The sequence below is a fragment of the Chelonoidis abingdonii genome, chromosome 2 (assembly GCF_003597395.2).
Source record: "Chelonoidis abingdonii isolate Lonesome George chromosome 2, CheloAbing_2.0, whole genome shotgun sequence".
Classification (NCBI taxonomy): Eukaryota; Metazoa; Chordata; order Testudines; family Testudinidae; genus Chelonoidis; species Chelonoidis abingdonii.
The window spans coordinates 14,869,741-14,893,856 of NC_133770.1; the positions used below are offsets into that span (position 1 = coordinate 14,869,741).

The following is a 24,116-nucleotide window of genomic DNA, read 5'->3' on the forward strand; positions in this document are numbered from 1 at the left end:
GGGGGCTCCGCGGTCCCCGCAGCCTCCCAGAGGGCTCGGAGACTCGCTGAAACCGAACGGCTCCAACCACCACCAGCCGCGTCCTGAGTTACCAGTAGCCCCGCCCCGTTACTAAGCGCATCTCCTGTCACGCGACAAGGTCGTAGCCTATCAGCGACCAGACTATAGCCCCACCCTCCACCCAGGCTTGAGCAGCCGCTCAGATCGGTCTGTTCGGCACTCGCTTGATCGGGTCTGTGGTGCTGGCAGTGTAGAGGTGGCGGCCCGGGAGCCTTGCGCGGCCCCGGCTCCCGGAGTGCGGCGATGGGGCTGGGCTCTAGCTCCGAGATCCCCGACGGGGGCGCTGAGGGCTTTCATGTGCACGGGGTGAGGAGCGGGGATCTGCCCCGGGGACCTGGGGGGGACCCGGGATCTGGCCCCGGGGAGGGTCTGGGGGGGGCTCGGGATCTTGCACCGGGGACGGGCTCGGGGGAACCCGGGATCTGGCGTCAGGAAGGGGCTGGGGGGACCCAGGCCGGGATCTTGCACCGGGGAGGGGCTCAGGGGGGACCCGGGGTCTGGCCCCGGGGAGACACTGGGGGGGAACCCGGGATCTAGCGTCAGGAAGGGGCTGGGGGGACCCGGGCCGGGATCTGGCCCTAGGGAGGCGCTCGGGGGGACCCGGGGAGGGGTTCGGGGGGACCCTGGGTCTGGCCCCGGGGAGGGGCTGGGGGGACTGGGACGAAATCCATCCCAAGGGAATGGGGGTAAGACTCTGAGGAGCATGGGTTCCGTCCTGGGGAACAGCCCCATCGAAGGGATGGAGATCCGTGCTGTGATACGTCCCTCCTGTTGTGCAGCCCCTGGGGCAGGGGTGAAGGAGATGAGGCGTCTCCCTGGCTTCGACGATAGAGATCTTTAGGAAACGTTGGCGCATCACCGCCCCCGAGGCTTGAGGGTCCGACCGCCGGGTCATGCAGTTCCCTTTTGGACATACGTTTTGTATCAGGAAGGCTCAACCCCAGGTTAAGGGTTCGTGGGGAATAAGCCTGCCCCTGTGGCCCACGTTATACAGGACTGTGTGTGCGCGGGGGGGAATGGAAATACCCCAGGCAGGTTCCACCTTAAAATGCTACTGAGCATTAAACGTTGTCAGACTTTGCAGACATGTTAAATATTTGCCATATTGGCTTGTGCTGGCGTCTCCCCCCTCATCTTCCAACCTTCCACCTGTTCCCTTCTTCCTCTGGAAGTGCCAGGACACGGAGGAGGAGGAGGAAGAGGAAGACCAGCATGGCAATCATTTAACTCAATTTTAAGGCATCAGCTGGATGTTTGTACACCTTAAATTTATTGGAGTTAAAGGAGGGGTTTGTCCTGATCTTCCTATTTAACTCTCCAGGCAAAGTTAGGACGTCTTAATTGTTTTGTGAAGCATAATATATATGTATGCTATTGCTCTATATATTGAAGGGCAGTAATGCCTCCCCATTATCCTTGCAATCAACTTTAATTATAAAAGCCTAGTTTTGCTTCCCTATAACTATGGATTGGAAAATAGGCTTGACCTGAGATTTGGTGGGTTTACACTGAAAGCGAAGGAGAATGTTTACGTAAATTTTGATGAATTTTCTTCAAGTGGTTCCCGAGTTACAGGTAATCTTAAAAATTACCTTGGTATGAGCTTTGACTTCTGTCTAGTCATTTAATATTGTCTTCATTCTTCTTGTCGTGTTTAGAATCAGTCATTAAGTGGCATTAATTCTTTTTAACACTGCAAAGATGCACCATTATAGACAGGAATTAATCTCTGCTCAGACCATAAGATAATACATTTGAGGAGATCGGTTTCTCCCAGTAGTCCTTAACAATTATTTTGTATGGCATGATGCCAGCACATGTGTTGTTTTGAATGTGTGTCTTGGAGCATAAATATCAGGCAAAGATGTTGTTGATAGGCTATTTGCATAACAAGGCAGCTGTCTTTTAAATCTTGGTATATGGCAACCTCACAATATAACAGTTAACATATTATTGCTACATGCTTCTATACAGTTTATCAGCTGTTCGCGTGGCTCAGTAAAGAAGCTGTACTGTACCCACAAGAATAGGGTACAGTTTTAGGCTAGTGCATCAACTATCTGTATATAATCTGTTTTGCCTTTGTCCTCTGCTGTATTTATGTAGTCTGGAGGGGCCTTGGCTCCTGGAGCACATTTCTGGATGGAATAAAAACAAATATATATTTATTCAGCTCTTCCTTATATCAGGCAAAACATGATTCTTAGCCTCCTAATCTCAAACATGATTATCATTTATTAGTCATTAACAAAGTGCTCTCCCCCGTAGAGGAGACAAACCCAGTCCCTACCCCAAGAAACAAATAGAGCAGAACTTTCAATGTTGTTTTACCATCAGGAGCAGGTAAATAGGAGGGCTCCTTATTTTGAATAGTCTGTGTCAGTGGTGACTGGTGTATAGAGGGTGTTATGGCACTGCCCCCGACAAAGTAGGCAAGTGAACACTTTGTATTTTTTAATTTGTATATACAGATATGTGTGTGTACATGTGATTCACAGCGTGTTTTGTGACATACACATGCTCTCTCTGTAAAATGTGTATGAGACAGATAGCGCAAGACTAGATATGCTGCGATTCATATTTAAAAGCAGGACGTTCTTGTAGCACAGGCAGAATTCATCACCCCAAGCTGCAGGCTGTGGTGAATGTAGCACATGCTAAAGTGTCCCCACGCAGGGCTGGGGATGTCTAGGCCAGTGGTTCCTATCCTGCATCAGACTCAGCTGCTAGTCCTGGCTAGGCTGGGAGAGGTGAAGGAAAGCACTTCCTCTGCATGAAGGGGCTGGGTTTGGGTCAGACCACCCTCCAGAAACCTCCCCTGGCTCTGCACCTCCCCCTTATCTCATCACTCCTCAGCCACAGGAGGGAGGGTCACTGTATGGGCAGCTGCTCCCCTGTCTGCCCAATCTCTGTGCATCTGGACCTCCCATTCCTAAACACCCCCTCCCGCCAAGCCCCACCTCACACCTCCAGGCCCCCTGTTTCGAGCCCTGCCACTCTGCACCAGGCCCCCCTCTTCCCATTCCTCCCCCTGATGAGCTCCAACAGCTGCACTCAGACCCCCCACCCCACCAATCCCCACTTCCCCTGCAGAGCCCAATCCCCCCCAGGCCCAGATCCCTTCCTGCTGAGCTCCAGTCACCTTCACATTGAACCCCTCCACACACAGTCCCATTGCCTGTGCACCTGGAACCCCCCACTGAGCTGCTCACATCCAGATCGCCCCACACAGAACCCTCTCACTCCGCACTAAGCCCCTCTACACTTGGATCCTGCTGGGCTGAGCCTGCCAGCTCACACCTGGTATTTCTGGCGCAGAGGGATAGGGCCCTGGGGAGTTTCTGAGGCAGGTCTGGCCCTTGTGCTGTGTCAGGACTGAGTACAGCTTCATCGCCAAGTCCGTGTCCCAGGAATGCAGGAGGATCTCCCACCTCAGTGCAACCAGTGGCCTGTGCTACCTGCCATGCTAGAGCCTCCATATTTATTTATTGACAAATAAAATTTGCAGAATTTTAAAATATTGTGTGCAGAATTTTTATTTTTTTTGGGTGCAGAATCCCCTCGAGAGTAAATGTACACAGTCCAGTCACCAGCACAGACTTCATGGCCCAGGTGGATCTAGTGGTACAACAAAGGCCCCTCCTTGGCCATAGCAGGTATGGAGGCGGGGTGGAGGGCTCATCCAATCCTGGTCTTTCTGATGGGAAAGGGCCCAGATGAGACTTCACCCTCGCCTCCCCGCCTCTCCTCTTCCACTGGAGAGGCTCGGGCTGACTGAGAACTCCCCCTAGTCCTTTGTGCTGGGCCTGGGCAGGGAGCACTCAGCGGAGGGTCAGTGCAGAGGAAGCCTGGACAAGGAAGGGGAATGTGGGGGTTGAAGCTGCTGGAAGCCTGGTGTGTGGAGCTGAAGCCAGGTAGTGGGGCCCCCCACAGGGAGGAGCAGATCGGAACAGGATGGGCTCTGTGGGGTGGCCCCTGCTCTTCTGGGCCTCCCCCAGCTCCTTCACTGCCTCGATCTTCCTCCCAGCTCCTTCTATTATCCCCCCAGCTCCTCCCTGCTGATCTGATAAATCACCCCACTGGCCCCAAAGTTCACCAGCCGCCACTGGTCTGTGTGCTGATGTGACTGCTACTAGCTGGGACATACAGAACTTTAGCAAAAAGACGGCATGTATTTTACAATGGCACCTTTTTGACCCATAAATATTGTAAAGTTTTCTCATTGACAGGGTGAACAGTGCATCTTGAAATGTGTAAATTTCCATTTACTCACTTCTGTGCACATCTGGGCGTTTACTGTACTGTTAAATAGCTAGCATATGACACCAGCTGAATGGCCCTTAATTGAGACTCCTTATACTGCATTTAGAACGTAAACCCGTCATGGTAAACAGCCTTGCCCAATTCAGCAGTACACAAACCGTGACATTATTTTGAAGGCTGCTAGTTCCTCTGTTGTCATGGTAGCTAAAAGTGACATACCTTGGCTAATTATTGCATATTCGTAAGGCCAGGAAGTACACTTAAAATGTTTTACTGGCATAATTGTGTTGCTGCTTCTTCTGATATATGGCTACTGACAGCACGAGCAATGAATTAGATGTCAGGTAGACGATGTAGCCACTCTACCATGGCAGCATCAGCCGGAAACATCAAGCGTATCCATCCACCATCAAGATGTTAGAGGACGATCCATTACCAGATGGCACGCTGTTTGATCTTGAGCGCCTCAGAGGCAGAATTGGGAGCCCCAGAAGCCCCAACCGTAAAAATGTAAGTTGAACTGCCTGTGACCACAACATATCCTGTTGTAACGGAAGGATCTTTTGGTTCACGTGGGTGTTCTCAGAGGAATGAGAGAGCTGATCCACAGAGACTAGGGAACACAGCCCTGAGTTGTCTGTCTGCCAACAAATGTGCCATCAATTCAAAATATATGTTTCTGATGGCTTGCTTTTTTAGTGACATTTATGCCAATAAAAACCCTGGTGTAGACTCACTTATCCCAGTTACGTAAGGTGCTTTTATAACAGTACAGCTTATTTTGTTATACTGAACCGGAATAAGCTTTAACTGTTTAAGCACTTCTGTAGTGGTATCACTGCATCTACTATGTTAGCATAATTAAAGCTGCAAAATTTTTAAGTGTAGACTAGAGCAGTGGTTCTCAAATTTTTTGTTCGTGGACCACTTGAAAATTGCTGAGGGTCTTGGTGGACCACTTACTGATCTTTCCAAATGTTGTTTGTACGGTTAGCTAACTATTGTAAAGGGCTTTGGATAAAAGCACTATATAAAAAAACCCTTAATAATAAACGTTTTTGTTCTACAAATAAAAGCACACAACTCATATTTTAATATCAGTTGTCTTACCTTTCTAATGCGATGGATGTGCCCTCTTTCCCCTGTCGTGCCAGCCCCTGAACTGGGGCTGGCAAGAAGGGGGGTCTCTTCCCCCACCACAGCTGCCACAAAGCTGAGGCTGGGAAGGAGAACCGTCTCTCCTCAGCAGCCGCAGCCCTGGAGCTGGGGAAAGTCGCCTCTTTCTCTGGCCGCCGCAGCCCTGCACATCTAAAATTCCCCCTTCCTCTCACCCCACTGCTCCCTCCCACCTACCCCCAGTTCCCCCCCCCAAGGCCACCACCTCACCTTACATGTGTGTCTTCTCCAGGGTCCAGGCACCTAGGCTCCACTAGTTAGGTTGGTGGCCCTTCATTCTCTTGTGTGTGGCTGCCCAGGCATGCACCTTAGAGGGAACTATCCGTGGACCACCTGAATGGAGCTTGCATAGGATGACCAGACAGCAAGTGTGAAAAATCGGGATGGGAGTAGGGGATAATAGGCGCCTATATAAGAAAAAGACCCAAAAATCGGGGCTGTCCCTATAAAATCGGGACATCTGGTCACCCTAAGCTCACGGACCACAATTTGAGAACCTCTGGACTAGAGCTAAGTTTTACTGTAAGCAGCCTGGTAGTGTTTGTTTTAGAAAGGAAATTGAGCTACCATGGTTTCACAGGCCTTAGGTGTAATGTAAAGTAAGAAGGGTGGCAGTTATTTTTGTTCCAGAGGGATTATGACCTCAGAATCAATGGGGCATGTGACTTATCTGTCTGTTTACTTTTCTGTTCACATGTAAGCAATGTTGCCATTGCAGTCTTGATATGACACTGCATTTTTACCTTAAACTAATCATACATCTAAGTGGAAACATTTTTTTCAATCCGATGTGCCTATATATTCTAGGTTTTGATGCTGTGTTTAATGTCAATTTGTGCTGTTTTGTAGCCTTGTCTGAACTGCATTTTGATAAATAATCTATTGGGGTTTTGTTTTATATTATAAATCTGTTTTGTTCTCTCGCATGTACAGATGTTGAAAATCAACACGCTGTAACTTCTTTCATGCTTTCTTTACTATAGCTTACAGTGATTCATTAACTTCTTTGGGTCAGAACTTATGAGCGCTCATGATCATCTCTTTATCCATGTTTGTAATCTAAAGCTGAATGAACATGACTATGACTTTTTTTTACTTTTTGATACACACAAGCTATTAATTGCAAAAAAACTACTGAACATCAACCTATTCTGTGAAGTGTTCAGTGACCACGTACCACTCGTTCCCCTTTGCGGTGCTTCTGTATACTGTACTGTTAGCCCTTAAGGACCCGCTCTTGGTATAGTAACTCCTCACTTAACGTTGAAAAATGCAACTTTAAGCAAAACAATGTTAAGCGAATCCAATTTCCTCATAAGAATTAATGTAAATGAGGGGATAAGGTTCCAGAGAAATTTTTTCACCAGACAAAAGACTATATTATATATAGATACACACACACACACACACAAAGTATAAGTTTTAAACAAACAATTTAATACTGTACACAGCAATGATGATTGTGAAGCTTGGTTGAGATGGTGAAGTCAGAGGATGGAAGAGGGAGGGATATTCCCCAGGCAATGCCTTACTTCTAAATGATGAACTAGCAATTGGCTGAGCACTCAAGGGTTAACTCTCACACTCTACAAGGCAGCAGGAATGGAGGGAGAGGAGACAGCATTGCACAGAGTACACTGCCTTGTTAATTAGATCAGCTTGCTGAGAAGGCAGCTGCTGCCAGCAAGCTCCCTCCTGAGCTCTGTCCTGTGTCCCCTTGCTCTATGGAAGATGCGGCAAGTGGGGTGCAGGAGCAGAGGGTAGGGGGACACCCTGACATTAGCCCCCTTCTTCCTCCCCTTCCCCCCGCCCCCAGCAAGCAGGAGTCTTGGGGAGCAGCTCCAAGGCAGAGGGCAGGAGCAGCACATGGCAGTGGGGGAGGGACAGCTGCAATTGCTAGCCTTCTGGGCAGCTGCTGCACAAGGAACTTAGGGGAGCAGGGAGCTGATGGGGGGCTGCCGGTCCACCCTGGTTCCAAGCCCCCACCAGCTAGCTGCCACAGGCTGCTCTTTCTGCAAGCAGTGGACAAAGCAGGCAGCTGCCAAACTACTTTAGAAGGGAGCATCGCACAACTTTTAACAATCATGTTCCCTAATTGATCAGCAATGGAACAACGAAACAACATTAACCAGGACGACTTTAAGTGAGGAGTTACTATATCCTTAATGGCTAGAGGAGCAGCCCTTAGGTGCTGATCCTGCAACCTCCTCCATGCGGATAAACCCCTGCTGAGAGCTCCCTTGCCTTCAGTGGGTCGCTGCATGGATACAGGGATCCAGTTGCAGAATCAGGGCCTTAGTTTGTAAGTTTCTTAGGGTGGGGTTTCTGTCCTTTGTATGGCATGTTGCTCAATTGTAAAGCACCACACACTGCTAACAGTATTAAACATATTGATGTCGGTTCTGCAGTTCTTAGCATGTAGTTGTCCTAAGCACTGAGTGAGTGGAGATATCAATACTACAAAAAGGTTATTTCATTCATAGATGTTAAGACCAAAAGGAATGTAGATCATCTTGTCTGACCTGCTTAACACAGGCCAAAGAACTGGATTCATTTAGTAGTGTATACAGCACTGTATTCAGCACTTTGTTAAGCATTTCGCTGCAAACAGCAGATAGTACAAGGTACATTCAGGAAACGTTATCCAGTGCTGGAAAGTACCTGGTGTATCTTCTCATTCCCTTGGTTTAAAGAGTGCACCGTAGAAGAATGCTGGCCAGAATATACCTGCACTTTGTCAGCTACAATGCCATTAAAGCTGTAGAAAATAAAGTGTCTGAGTTTCACCTGCTGAGGTTTAATTGACGCCTGCTGTCTAGTAGGACTATTCCACAGGTGGCATATATGGATTTCATGGCTCAGACGATTGAGGAAAGGGAATTCAAATTTCCGAGAACCCTTTTAAGGTCTCTTAATTGGGACATTTGGTTCAATCCTGAATGTACTTTATTCTTGAATCCAGTATTTACAACACTGTCACTTGGTGATATTTATTATAGATTTTTCTTACTGTAATTTAAAATGTGTAATTTTGCAGGTTCAAGAAAACTCTCCAGCTCAGCAGGCCGGGTTGGAACCTTTCTTTGACTTTATCATCACAATAGGACACACCAGGCTAGTAAGTGGCTAAAGACAAGTCATTTTCAATGAAGTAAATAATTGTTTTATTTTAATTTTGTGCTCTTAAAAGGTATTGGCCTACTTGACTCTGGGAGATTGATGCTGTCTTTAGTGAGAATGGAAGCCATGAAAGCTTCCCTACACTTTCTTGCCAGTGTGTCGAAACCCTGACCCAGAGGGATCAGCTATGGGTGAAGTTATTGTTTGGTCTGAGGGCTCCTTCCACCCTTGGCCTTCATGCTGAGAGTGTCAACTGATGCAAATGCATCTGCTTTTCACAATGTGGACACGTTTGCGGGAAGCTAGATTGAGACCATCAACCCCATTTCTTCTGAATTCATTAGTTTCTTCTTGACTAGCAAATCTGATCTAACATTGTAGCACTGGTGTGAACATCTCACACAGCCTGAAATGCAGGGTAAAAATATTATAAGAAATCTATGATCACCTTGGACTTCCCGCGAGGCTACATATTTTATGGCTGCTTGAAACTTGATATCAGCAATAGGGATGGAACCTAGATACTCCTATTTCAAAAGAACAAATCTCTTTTGCTTTTTCTGACAGAGTTGTTTTCAGGTGCAGTGTAATGACAGTTGTGAAATCTTTCTTGCCCTGGGAAGTAAATGAATGTGCTGATTGTGGAGGAGTTATCACTGTCTCTCCACTGAGCAATCCTCACTGGAGCAGAAGAGAAACCAGTAAAAATGTTTGTGTATTTTCACTAGATTTGCGAACAGGAGAGGAACTGGGTGTTTTTGCCTGAATTATTTTGTCATGCTGTTTTTTATAGAAACCTCTGTTTTTTCTAGTGACTTAGAAGAACTACATGAGGCAAACCCAGGCCTTAGTCAAGGCCTGATCAAACTCCTGCTAAAATCAGGGAGCCTTTCCTTTGACTTTAATGGGACTTGGATCAGGCTGTCACATATTTCTAAAACAATGAAGAAAAATAACGTCTCAGGAGAGCCTCCTACTCTTGCTTCCCTTCCCTGTTTTATAGGACTCGGACTCCATGGGTGTGCTTATTTGGTATCTATTGAGTCCTTCCACCCAGGGGTCTTTATGAGATGGAGTTGTAGTTCATTGTACTGTGGGCCCCATAAGTCGCTCCTACTATCTGCCTCTGTAGTAAACTGTTTAACAAAGTCCCCGCATTGAAACCTGAGCCTACATAAAAGTTAAAATAACATTTAAAAATCTTCCCCATGCAACACTGTAGCTGTCCCCTTGGATCCTGTGTCACCCATTTTCTATGCCTCTTGACTCCCTGAAGGACTGATAGAGTATCCTCTGGCATTTCCTCTAGCTGTTTTCTGGCACCAGATAAAAGTCCCATTTTGTAGGTTGTTAGAACTCGACACTTGTTTAAACAAATGTAAACACTTAGTTAAATATGAACATGAAAATGAATCATTAACAAGTGGGAAGCTGCCATGTGGTAGTCTTGTGCAGGGAATGCAGTTCCTGTTTGAATGCCTGAAGAAAGAGGAGACTTTCAAAGCTGTTGTGGAGAGAATCCTATTTTTAAAGTCAGTTTTACCATTAAAATCAACAAATAAGTTTAAATAAATCCCTCTCAGTTTTGAAGATCCTTTGGTTTCTTGTATTCACACAGAAGCTGAGTTTTTTTAGGTCTGTCTTACTTACATCAGACTGGATCTTTTATTGGAAACAGTCAGTACAATGGCTCCTACCAATGACGGGCCAAGCACTGCATTAACCATGCGGAAATAGTGAAATTCTGGTGGCTATTTCTAAAAACTGTTCTTAAAAATCCCATCTGTTCTTCTATAGTAAACGTTTAGCTAAGTTATAACTAATCACTACTAATTTATTTTAAGAATTCTACTTCAAGACTTCCAAAATTGTTGCATTAGTGAGGTAAGGAAAAAGATCACGGTCACTGTATAAAGTATTGCTATTTATTGTAATGTAGACACAGTTTAGAACTATTATAATTGACCAAAATTGTTATAACAGCATTACAAAAGAAGGGGGTGGTGGGAGTGACACTGATGGATGCGAGTAGTGAATAACCTTACCCAAGATTAGAATCAGTTACACTAATTCATGCATCCAAAGGAAGTAGTGCTGGTGGGGTTGTTATGGAGGGTAGAAGTTACGTCCCCACCTTAGTTTGTTCTAGATATTGAAATCCTGCCTCTTCATTGATGTTTTTGCATTCCAGATCCAACTACACAGTCAGAAACAAATCTGTCCTTTTCTGTGTTTCACAGAATAAAGAAAACACCATGTTGAAAGATCTGTTGAAGGCAAATGCTGAGAAGGCAGTGAAGCTGGAGGTGTACAACATCAAATCAATGAAAGTGCGCGAGGTGGAGGTGATCCCTAGCAACATGTGGGGCGGGCAAGGGCTACTCGGAGCCAGTGTGAGGTTCTGCACTTTCCAAGGAGCTAATGAACACGTGTGGCATGTTCTGGTAAGCAAGAGAAACATCTGTGTACTTAGGCTGTGTGCTTTAGCTTAGTAAAAATGGTTACTGGCCTGTTCTGTCACTTGTTCTTTGAGATGTGTGGTGCATGTCCATTCCACTTCAGGTGTGCACACACCCAGTGCATCAGTGTAGGCCTGCACTGGGCACACACGTGCTTGAAGTGGAATGGACATGTGGACTCATTTGAAGAACAACTTACTTTATGAAAACAATTCAGCATATGAACTTGGTGCTTTAATGCAGCAGTTCCCAAATGTTGTTAGTGTTTAAAGTATCTCATGCATACTTCTTCTTTTTGTGCATATTTATTTTAGGCTTTAATAGGCTTAACTTAAATATTTATGGACTCAGAGTAAAATAAGTTTTGAATTTGGCTGGTGGAGTTCTGCCTGGGGGAGTTGGAAGAGAAGGGAGTCTGGCTGGGGAAATCTAGGCGGGAAGGTTAGAGGACATGATCAAAGCAGGGTGGGAATTTTTCAACTAAACTGGTTTTCATCAGAAGATGCTGATTTGTTGAAACTGGAACATGCGAGCTTTAACAGACATGGATTCAAGTCCTTACTGTGCCTGCTTCAGAACAAAAACACACACATGCACGCATCTTTTCCTCATGTGGAAAAATTTATGTCTCCATTTTGTCCGGATGCGGAAGTTTCATGAGACAGAAAAAACATTTCCTGCATGGGTGGGTGTGGGAGGAGGTTGTGTAACTTGGGCACCAGGCAGCTTTAGTTCATAGAATCATAGAAGATTAGGTTTGGAAGAGACCTCAGGAGGTCATCTAGTCCAACCTCCTGCTCAAAGTAGAACCAACTCACCCTTGTTGCCAGTGTCCTTCTCATCTCTTCTGAGCCTGGGGGCTCTACCATTCCCACTGCATCCACTGGCCTCTGGAGACTCTTTCCCACAGGACTCTTCCTGCCTCAGCCCCTGGACTCGTAACTCTCATTTCTCTTGATTAAGGAATTCCGCAGCCCTTTCATGGGTCTGTGCTGTGATTCAAGGAGGTTTCGCCAGCCCAGACCACCAGAATCCAAGTTCTTGCTCCATTCTCTTTCACACAATGCACAATTAACCTGTGGAATTCGTTGCCATGAGATGTTGTGATGGACAAAAGACAGGAGGGGAAGACGGGGTGGATCACTCTAACTGCCCTGTTCTGTACACTCTCACTGAAAGTCTGGTACTGGCTACTGTCAGAAAGCAGGATACAGGGCTAGATGGACCATTGGTCTGACCCAGTAGAGCAATTCTTACGTTCTGATTCCATGGAGCCTCCCTTGATCCTTGGACTCGCACACTTCTTCTCCTTGGTTCCAGGGCTCCTCAGCCCTCCTTCCTGGGGCTGGGCTGTAATTCAGTCAGGTTCCCCAGCCCACCAGTCTCTGTTCTAGTTTACACCCCAGGGAACCTCTCTCCTGACTTGATACACCCCTGTAATTCCCTCTCCAGTCTTTTTTTCCTGGGTTTTATCCTTTGAAGGAGGTAGCTACCTGATTAACACCAGGTAACGTACTGCTCCATTGAATTCCTGTTTCCTTACAGGCTATAGAACACAGATTGGTCAGTTCTAGGTCCCACAACCCCTTAAAGGAGACACACTGTAAGAAGGCAGACTATCAGTTCCTACAAGTTCATGTACTACAGTTTAAAGAACCTTTGCCTTAAAGCTTTCTGCAAGACACTGACATAGTTTCCCTTCTCATGGATTTATTATCGATGGAGTAGATTTCCTGAAGGCAAATCCCTGGCATTGCTTTAAAGCAGTGATATCATTTCTCATTTACTTTCAGATAAAATGTGCCACTTTGATTTCTAGGGGCCTAGTGGATGCTTGTTCCGATAAATGCTAGGAGCGTCTTCACGAGCGTTCTCTGGATGGGAATGTGAGTGTTGTTGTCAACCTGAAAGATGCGGTCAAATATGCTCGCGACCATAGGACTCTCGTTAGGAGAGTGAAGCCTCAAGACCCTGGAGATGCCGCTTAGTGCTCCTGATACATGGAACGTTTAATTTTCTGTTCATTTTTGCATGCGAAAGCACTAACACCATTGAAGTCAGCTAAGAGGAGAAGAGGAACTGTCCTAAAGATTTGCCTAAGCAAATATAATTTTTCAGCAATTTTTCAGTGAGAGGGATTTCTTTTGAGCTAGGGAACAAGAATGTAGGCAGTTATTAACGTTTTAGCCCAAGATTCTCTTTCTGGATTCTGAACATTTTTTTTTTCTTGTTTGTCACTTTATTGGCAGATAAAGAATTACTGGCAAAGTAAATGCATTGCAATTGGATTGGTCTCTGTAGCTTGACAGACGCTCATCAAAATAGTATGGAGATAGAAGAGCACAGAAAAGCTTTATTTGTAAAGTAAATGTCAATATTGGTTTAGGGAGTGGGCCAAAAGAGTCTGGGAAGGGTCTCCAGCAAAAGCTAGTTTCATCTCGTAATCTTTGACTTCTCTTGCTGAGATATCTGAGGGTTAGCGAGAGATTGCACTTGAATTAAAACAAGGATTGGGTGGTGAACTGATGAAATTTAAGTTTGGTCTTTATGAATCTTGAGTACTCGAGTACAAATAATTGTACTTAAATGCAGCGTTCTCAGGTATTTTTTTAATCTAAACACAAATCATTTTACCTTGCATTTTTTCCTGAGTTAAATTTTTTACTCTAATTGTTGGACAGTTTGTTTATCCAGCTGTGAATGCCGGTGACCTGTATCATTCTTTTACAGGACGTAGAACCCGCTTCCCCTGCAGCTCTAGCTGGTCTGCAGCCCCACACGGACTACATTGTTGGATCAGATCAAATACTTCAGGAGGTAGAGCATAGTTTTCCTTTTTTTGGATCTAACTATTGCAGTTCTTTGTGCGAATGCTGTGAAGTGTGAATTGCAACTGCTTTAATTGGTTATACATCCCTCAAATTTACGTAGCTCTGGGAGGAGGCAACGAAAGCCACCTCCTTTATGACCAACTTAGTCATTACCTCTTTATACCAGACAATGAAATTAGCTGCCTTTCAAGATCAAATGTCACCAGTAATTTAGTCGTTGTCTTTAATCCTTTGGAGTAGTGAGTATGATCTTTCTCTTCATTGATAACTGCTTATATCTGCAAAGTGAGTTGCGGGGGATAAAATAACCTGTTTTAAGAGCTAACACGCTATCTTTTTTTGATCAGTCAGAGGATTTCTTCTCACTGATTGAATCCCATGAGGGGAAGCCATTGAAGCTGATGGTGTATAACACGGAAACCGATTCCTGCCGAGAGCTATTCGTAACTCCCAATGGAGCCTGGGGTGGAGAAGGAAGGTATTGATTTGTGATTAGTCTCTGCCTGATTATAGAGTATGTTTTTGTAAATAAATTCCTCTGTAAAATAACATCACCAGTTGTTATAACTTTCCACTTTTCAGTTGAGTCTTATTTTCCTCAACATTCTTGCATACAATTTCTCTGCTCTGAGGTGTTAAATAATGGAGAACAGCTGTGGAGTGTGAATTTGGCATAACGTAGGTCTAATCCTGCTCCCGTTGAAGCCAATGATACAATTCCCATTGACTTCAATAGTAGCAGGAGTGGACCTTTAATGCCCTGCAATAGTATCTCATTTGGAATTAATCTGGGGTTTTTCCTGCTCTCAGCTCCTGCATTTTATAGGGATGATGGAAATGAAGCTCTTGAGGTTTTTGAGTCACACAAGACTAAAGCTGAACTGCAAAGTACTTCGTGGCCTCAGTATTGCTACAGTTAGGTACAGTTATACCTAAATAAGTATCGCCCCAGTTGTGTGAAAATCCACATCCTGAAGGATGTAGTTATACTGACTGTAACCCTCTGCTGACATAGCTACCACCTCTCGCAGAGGTGGAGTTATAAAGCTGATAGGAGAACTCTCTCCTGTCTGCTTAGTGTCTTCACCAGATGTGCTACAGCGATGCAGCTGCGTCAATGTAAATTTATAGCGTGGATCTGGCCTTAATCATGACTACAGTTCCTGCAGTGCCATATTTTTTCCCCATAGGTTAAGAAAACTAAATCTCTACCAGACTTCTGCTTAGAGATTCCTAACTTAAAACACTTACAAAGTCAGCTGTAGAAAAGCACACTGTAGTCTCTCAGGTTTCTTTTACTTTGCTTTTCTCATGCAGTTTAGGATGTGGTATTGGATATGGCTATTTGCACAGAATTCCAACACAACCTGTTATGTCAAAGAAGCAGCAAGAAGAAATCAAACCACCTTCACCTTTGCCGTTGCAAGACAGATCCCCTGTGCCATTTACAAATGGCTACATAGAGGTACATAAGAAATTTGTTCATATCTGCAGGGTACCTTCTGAGGTTATTTTGTGATTTTTATGAATGTCTGACAGGTGAGGTTCCATGAGCTAAGGGCTTGAGTAAAAGTGGGCTTGCTGAAGACCAAGCCAAATGAGAGGTGGTACTGCTAGAATGGGGGATATGACAACAGAGGAGATTCCATCGAGCTGGGCCTTTTATCACTCAAGATCGCAAACTGAGATCTTCTTGGATTCAGCGTACTATGAATACTTCATGTTTCATCTGCAGTTGGCGAAGAGATTGCGAGCTTTCTTTATGTGTGTAAACATAACCAGTTATCCGTCTAACTGAGGCTAATGTGCTTCACATGGGTCTTCCTCTGAAGACCATTCTGTCAGAAGTTTCAGCCCACTTAACAATGCATCTTGTGTGCTACATATTATACCTGTTCTCCAGAGAATACACTGGCTTCCAATTGGTTTCTAAACCCAATCCAAGGTGCTGATCATGATTATTTAATGCCCTTTATGGTTTTGGGGCATGTTGGAATCCCTCTCTCACTTTTATCACTCAGGAGTTTGAGCTGTTGGGATACTCAAGCTGGCACCCCCTGAATTTGTGTTTTTGGGAACAGTGGGGCTAGAGCCTTCACAGTGACAGGCTGTCATAAACAGATAGCTAAGGGTTAATGTTTCTTTTACCTGTAAAGGGTTAGCAAAGGGAACCAAACACTTGACCAGAGGACCAATCAGGAAACAAGATTTTTCAAATCTCAAGGGAGGAAGTTTTGGGCTTGTGGGTTTTTCTTTGTACTGTATTGAATTCTCTCCACTGTAATCGTCTGCTCTCGGCTACTGAGAGTGATCTATCTATCTCCAGGCTCTCTAATCTTTGCAGTTCCCAGTTGTTAAGTACAGGTATAAGACAATATAGGGTTTTTGTTTTTGTTATTATTTACATGTATTGTAGTTTGCTTGGAATGTTTAAATTGTGTTTCTTTTGGATAAGGTGTTTATCATTTTTTTTTAAAGCATTAACCTGTATCTTTAGTTCCCTTTGTGGTGAGACTCAGGGCATCTGAGTCTTGGGGTTCCCCAGGGAAGGTTTTGGGGGAGACCAGAGTGCGCCAAACACTGGAATTTTTGGCTGGTGGCAGCGCTATCAGATCTAAGCTGGTAATTAAGCTTAGAGGAGTTTATGCTAGTACCTCATATTTGAACTCTAAGGTTCAGATTGAGGAATTATACTATGACACAGGCCTTTGTCAGATTGACCTGAGATGGTACAAATGGGAATCTTCTCTGTTATTTTAGGCTCCATTGTTGGCACCTAATTCCCAAAGGGACAGCTCTGAAGAAGTTATGAACTTGGATGAATCCACAGGTCAAGAAATGAATATGTATTCAATGGAAAACGCACTTCTCCCTCCTCCTCCTCCTCCTGTCCAAAGAGTTATGGATCCAGGTAAGCACTTCAGTTATTCTTCTTCAGAACATAGAGTGAAATTCGTGATTGCAGTTTAATTCTCACTTCCCCTAGCCTTCAGAAATCTGGCAGAACTTTAACACTCAGGTGTTGATTATGGGCCTGATCCAAAATCTGCTGAAATCAATGGGAGTTTCTACATTGACTTCAGTGGACTTTGGAGCAAGCCCTATATCAGAATGGTACCTTCTGTGAATTCTTTCTTGGTGCTTTAATAGCTCTAATGCTTGCAATTAACTCAAGGGGGAGTAGGGGGAAGGGTGTGTACGGGGGTGGAGTGGGGGGCGGGGGAATCCACTGATTCCAGGAATCTGGGTGTCATTTTTCCTGATGGTCTAGAGTTTCATACTGTGTTTAAAGGAACATTTGTTGATTCCTCCTTCAGGTTTTCTAGATGAGTCTGGTGTTTTGTTTCCTGAAATTGTTGACTTAACGAAAAGGCTTAACTTACCTTCCTCTGCCCCCTTCAACATGTCAGCTGCAGAATCTTTGGGAAGGACTGAAAGTTTAATACCTAACGATGGAACAACTACTTATTTTGGTGAGTTTGTTTAAAACTGTCAGCCTGTTGGCTTGATATTGGTGACCACTCAGGAGACTGTGCGGTTCATGACTGAACTACAGAGTCAAGCTTTTGGGGATGTGTTATATCTTATTCTTAGGAAAACCTCCTTCTAGCTGAAAAAATCATACAGAAGGCACAACTAAAATGAGAGGGAGATAGAATTAGGATGTAAGAGGCAAGGAAAATGGTAGCCAAGGATGAATGGGTTAGCTAAAGCCAGTGGATTCCAAATTTGATAAGGCAATGTCATAAGGTTTTTTTATTGATTGATTTTTTTTAAAATCTCGGGAATATGGTTTGCTCTTTGAGACACTTATTTTCAGAGTGTGGTAAAGGTGAGGATCCCCATTAAAGCACTTAGATCCTCTTGATGCAAGAATTAACATACAGCTCTTGTAAATCTTTGCTGGAAGAAGATTTTCATACAAAGCAGCCCAGTTTTCACAGAGCTGAAAAACTGTTGCTTTAGCAAGGCTGCTGTCTAGTTATAATGAATGAAAACGTAGCTCAAAATATTCAAGAGTATTTCACTTTTTATTTTAAAGGAAAATTTCTTTGTCGGAAGACACTGTTCCCTTTTTTAAGGTGTGTGAGGGGGGGACATTCCAAGAATAAAGACAAGATTTTAGCTTATAAAAACAAAATTGGGCCCTTTGTAGTGAGCCTAAAATGTCAAAAAAGTAAACTAAAATATTTAATTTAGCATGTCTTCTAATCTTAAAATATTGAGATGGATCTTCTGAGGGTCTGAATTTTAGAAGTACTGAGCATTCACAGCTCACTTGTCTTTAATGGGAGTTATGGGTGCTCAGCATCTGAACACAAAAGGGTCTTAGTTTCTGAAGGATGATAACAAAGCTTTAGAAGAATCATTAAGCAAGCCTTGTGTATTACCTTAGTGCCAAGGAGATCTAGTCCTAGATCAGGAACTCACTGTATTGCTGTGTATTAGAGTAGTCTATCGGCTGCATTGCATCCAAGCTTATGTTATACAAATACAGCCACAAAATTAGTCTCTGGTAGGTGTCCGACAAGTTTTGGTTTGTTTGTTTAACTTACTCTTTTATTTTCTCAGAGCACGCCACGGCTTCAGTCCCTGCCGATCTGACCACATATGCTGAGGGCTCAGTTACACAGTCACAGTTGGACCATTTAATGCCTTCGCTTTCCCCTTTACCGTCCTTTGCTCTTCCTAATGATATTTCTTCAAAGGCAACAGTAAGAACAGATTCTGATGCTCCAGAAATTGAACTACTTGAGGCCTTACCATCCACTAACCCACTGAAACTTGACAGCGATGAAAAGACACATGAACTGAAAGAAGCTATACAAGACTAGCACTAAAAAGGACACTTCCTTAAATCGTCAGTCTGCCATATGCTGTCATGCTACATCTCAAATGTTGACTTTTTGATCTCTAGTGATAATTACAACTATTCTATGTTGTTAGCATAGGCAATGCTGTAAGAGTATACAGGTCCCGTACGCAGCACTTGTTATCTCTTCTCAGCATTGTTTGCTAGATGGAACTTTATTTAAATGTTATGCAGACTCAGATTAGCCTATTGATCATGCATCTATTTGTCCTTTCAAAAATACCAGTTTTTAAAAATTGAATAATCTGTTGGAGATTAGAAAAACTCACTATTTTTTCCTCTATTAACAAGCATTATTACAACTGTTTTTAATTTGTTGATCCAAAGGCATAATTGCTTTTATGTAAAGAATAAGCTACATTTGAATGACTATATTCCCCTGGTATCTTTTACAGCATTAAGAAAAATGCTAGTCATAATTTTGGCTTTCTGGAGAACAATTTTTATATCTTGACTCAATTTTCAGATCATATAGTTCCAAAAGAAACTTTGTTTTATACAGACTTCTTAATTAACATGAAAGTAATGCAAACTTTATTTAACTTGTTTTGGAGCTAAGTGTTCCGCTGCCTTTTGTTTAGGGAGTCAATGGGAGTGAATTTACTGGTTGCCATAAAGTTATTTTTGCAGGAAATTAGTGCATCATATACTGTGTGATACAGAACTGCAAGTGGCTGTGATTGGCATTCGGTAGATTGTTCATTGGGCTGGATTGTGGTCTTTTACAAAGAACTTTTTTTAAATGAAGTTGTAAGGGAAATGTTTTTGTGGCGTTAAAAATTAACTAAGTTGATTTCTGTTTAATCAGACTATGGTTTTAAGATGAAGCACATGGTTTGATTCTGGGATCACTAAAATTTTAAATGGACATGAATAGTCTGTTAGAGGTAATGGGTTGACAGTGAATAGCCTTGGTACTGGTTTTTATTAATCTGTTGTGTATTTTCCCATTTCTTAGCTATTTTTGATATAAATCTATAGGTGTAAAACACTGGAATAGAACATATTGTGTAATAATCTGTACTGCTTTTATATATTTTGTTTTGTTTTCAAACACTTCCTATACTTTTAAACACTTATTTTACTTCATGAATATTTGCTATTACTGTTCAACCAATTGTCAAGCTACCAGCATGGGACCCTTCTCATTACTTAGGTGGCAACTTCTTTGACATTTTTAAGTACAATGGAGTTGTTCCAATCCTCTTCTCCTACTGGTGTTGATCGGGAGCAACTTCACTGTGGTCATTTATGCTGATGTAAATCCAATATAAATGAAGAGAATGAGGTCCAGTGAGGTCTAAAATGCATCTTACTTGGAAAACAGTTCCTGGCAATGGAAAATATTAACTGGCATTTTTCCATCATCCTACATAAGATACTGTGTATTTCATAGACTTCAGTATATTTAGGATAATGTCTTTGAGCCAGGCTGTCTTGGTCTGTTGTCCTCACATGCAGTAATCAGGATTTAGAAGAGTGGTGTAGATGAAGCCACAACACAAGGAGGCAGATCCTGAGCTGGTGTAGGTTGTCATAGCCGCAGTGGAGCTGTGGGTCCTCTGCACAGTTTCTTAGATCACTGTGCAATTTCTTATTAAACTCTAGTTTGACAGGACATATGGTATCTGTCTAAACAGGATGGCCAAAATATTTTTACTCTTTATAGAGAAGAACATATCAAGCATTAAGCACAGGGGATTTGCAATTAAAATATTTGCAGTTAAAGTTTGATATGTATTGTGTAATTTGCTTCTCACTACATTATATTAATAGAATATAGTATTTGCAAAATGAAAGCCCACATGAGTGACTATTCAGTGTTTATAAAGTAAAGATCCTACAACTTAAACTACTGGTCAATTTATTTTTCTTGTCCATTCCTTCTGTTTTTAGAGCATAGTGAAAGAATTAGCCACCCTTACATAAAGGAGGATCGAGGTAGACAAGTATCATATTCTCATTAACAGGTGTGGAGAGGAGTTCTGGTTGTGGTTCTTTTTTTTTTTTTTTTTTTTTTTAGCTAATGACAATTCAGCTAAAGGAGTGGTGGCACGCTAGATATAGTAAGAGATCCCTTTTTAGGAATTCCAAAATAGAACAGGAAATATCAACTCTAATCTTGAATTTCAAATGTAACAGTAATAGATAGTGTAGCTACTTATATGGTGTTTTGGGTGTTCACAGCATTTAACATTAGCTAACCTAGGACTGGTTGAAAAACAGAATTTGAACTTTTTTGTGATCATTACAAAGATCTTTTTATTCTTCTCATTTTTGATGAAAAATTATCTAAAATGTGAATTTTGAAAATTTCTGACTTACTCCAAACTTTTATTTGACTGTAGATGACTGTAGCCCCTAGCATTCTGAACAACTGATTATCTTAGCCTCTGCCTCAGGCACTTCATCTGTAAGAATTTGCGGGTTGGAACTAAATTCACCATTTGTAAAGCATTTATGCTGAAAGAGCTCTAAAGATGTGAAGTTTTGTTTTTGTGATTTCCTTATAACAGGTAAGTTGTGAATTATGTTCTTAAGAACAGCTGAACACCCTTTGCACTGCTAACATTAATGGAAGATAAATTGATATTTTTGTGAAATGACTTCAAAATTTTAACTCTTCCAGCATAGATGAATTTAATTTGAGAGACAAGAACCAAAGTTCCTCTGATCTTAATACTTGGAAACTTCCTTAAGTTACACAAAGATGGAAGCATGGCTTAGCAAGTTTGAAAAATACTTAATTGTTGCTCTGTCAAGTCCCAAGGGCGCATGGTCTGTCAGATAGAAGGTGTGTCCACCAGGCTAATACAAATGCTGGAAGTAGTAGGATGTGCTAGCTGCGGGCATCTCTAGTGCTCTTTTCTGTAACGGCAGAAAAGTTCCTTGCCAAACATTTACTCATCTCACTGCCCTGCCTGGCAGGATTACCATGCTGGAAAACACGTGGACAGGACTTGACATAGAATCATAGGTTTAGAAGGGAACACAAGGATCGTCTAGTCTAACCCCCTGCCAAGATGCAGGATTTGTTATCTCTAAGCCATCCAAGACAGCTGGCTATCCAGCCTCTTTTTGAAAACCTCCAGTGAAGGAGCTTCCATAACCTCCCAAGGCATCTTACAGTTAGATTAAATCTCAGGAAAAACTTCCTAAATCTGCTATTGCATCTTGTCCTGCCCTCTGTGGCAAAAGAGGACATTTTTTTCTCCATCTTGTGGCAGCCTTTCAAGTATTTGAAGACCAGTATCATGTCTCTCCCCCCTCTTCCCCCCCAATCTCCTCTTTTTCAGACTAAACATACCCAGTTTCTTCAGCCTTTGCTCATATGGCTTGCATTTCATCCCTTTGATGATCTTGTCATTCATCTCTGGATCCCTTCCAGTTTCTCTACATCCTTTTATATAGTGGTGACCAAATTGGACACAGTACTCCAGCTGAAGCTTAACCAGTGCCAAGTAGAGCAGTACTATCACTTCCTCTGACTTGCGTGCTCCACCTCTGTTAATGCAACCCAAAATTGCATTTGCATTTTTTTGAAATAGCATCGCATAGTTGACTCATGTTGAGGCTGTGATCCACCACAACTCCCAGATCCTTTTCAACAGTGATGCTGCCAAGCCAGTTATCCCCCATTCTGTATTTGTGCATTTGGTTTTTCCTCCCTAAATGTACCACCTTACATTTGTCTTTGATGAATTTCATTTTGTTGTGTTTAGCCCAGTTCTCCAATTTATCAAGTTCTCTTTGAATTTTAGTTCTACCCTCCAAAGTGTTTGAAAACATCCCCCAGCCCCGGCTTTGTGTCATCTGCAGATGTGACCAGTATGCTCTCTATTCCTACATCCAGGTCATTAATAAAGAGTTAAATAACACCAGATCCCTGTAGAGAAACCCCTTTCCTGTCTGATGTCATTCCATTAATAGTTACTCTGTGTGCAGTTGTTTAACCAAATGTGTATCCACATTTGTGAAATGTCTGGAGAAACCACAGAATTCAAATATATCGTGCGAGAGGAGTAACTAAAACACTTTTTATTGTACTCCATTATTACTTGCTTGGACTACATGTCACTTCCTTCAGACCCTTCAAACAGCAGGGCTAAACCTAGTTCTCCTCCCACTGTATTATACATCGTACAGCAGTCTGGTCCATCCTCAGTCATCATATAAGCACCAATGTCTCCTACTCCGAGTATTCACCACCTCTCACTCAGAATTCCCTTTTCCCCACACGTTAGTTCCTGTTTAGCTGTTGGGAATTTCCACGGCCATCTGCAACAGCAGGACTCTAAGGTGGGGAGGTACATGAGGCTCTGCAGTGGAATCAGACTTTAGGGAAATCTCAGACACACCTGCTCCAACAGCAACTAATTTAAGGACAACTGTTCTTTCCAGATTTTGAATTACATGGATAAGCAAATACCACACACATTCATGAGTATATTCCCCTACTGTATTGGTTGGTTCAAAGAACAGCCTAAAATACTCACTCATTTTTCTCCTGTTTTGATTGACTTTTTTTTCTCATGCTCTTGTAAAACCTTTATAAATGTCTAAGTTTTCATGTCACTGATTTGTTCAAATGCCTTGTGTTGCTAAATCACTGTGGGTAATTCTTTCTGCATTGCAGTGTTTTAGGAGGAGGTGTGAAATGAAGCCAACCTAGGAAGATTGTAGAGAGGTGGGGCTGCAGTTTTGATCATTCGCTTGGAATGCATTTTCAGATTCACAGTACTTAGGGGCAAGTGGTCCGTTTTAAAACTCATTATGAAGGCAGAAGGAGTTACAATAAGTAATGGTTTCAAAGTATAATTCTGTGTCCTAAGCCTGAAGAATCCAAAACCAGCTTGCTTTTTTTTTTAAGGGATAGAGGAAGACATTCAAGTGAATTTGGTCCAATGTTTAAGTGGTATAAATTTAAACTTCTGAAACATACACCCAGTTAATCTGCTGCAATATCTTGGAGCATGTTGTTGTACAATGCTAGTGCATGAGAACTGCGGGGGGGGAGGGGGAGAATCCAATCTTAAAGGTCTACTTCAGTGGAGAGAAGTATTTTCCTTCCCTCCCTACATCTGCTCTGTGTATTTAATTTATAGACATGTAATTTTGTACTGATGACAGGGAGGTGTATAAGGAAGTGAAACAGTGATTAGGTGAACATGTAAGATAGTAAAGACTTAGTGTATTTAGTGCATCATGTATATCACATATTAGCTAGTAATACATAAGCAATATAATTTAGTTTTTAGTGTGGTTAATAAGACCTTTGAATAACTGTTTGGGGAAAGGAGAGCAAACAAAACCTTTTTGGTTTACTAGATACGC

The 24,116-nt window shown here is 42.9% G+C and overlaps 1 protein-coding gene across 1 annotated transcript; it reads left to right on the forward strand.

The window, feature by feature from the left end:
• Positions 1–211: 211 nt before the first annotated feature.
• Positions 212–20,634, forward strand: GORASP1 (golgi reassembly stacking protein 1). The gene is made up of 9 exons (XM_032800845.2): positions 212–366; positions 8,537–8,617; positions 10,860–11,063; positions 13,809–13,895; positions 14,257–14,387; positions 15,227–15,374; positions 16,670–16,820; positions 17,227–17,382; positions 18,482–20,634. Exons 1-9 carry the CDS (start codon positions 304–306, stop codon positions 18,742–18,744), a joined length of 1,284 nt encoding a protein of 427 aa, XP_032656736.1. The 5' UTR covers positions 212–303; the 3' UTR covers positions 18,745–20,634.
• Positions 20,635–24,116: the final 3,482 nt, after the last annotated feature.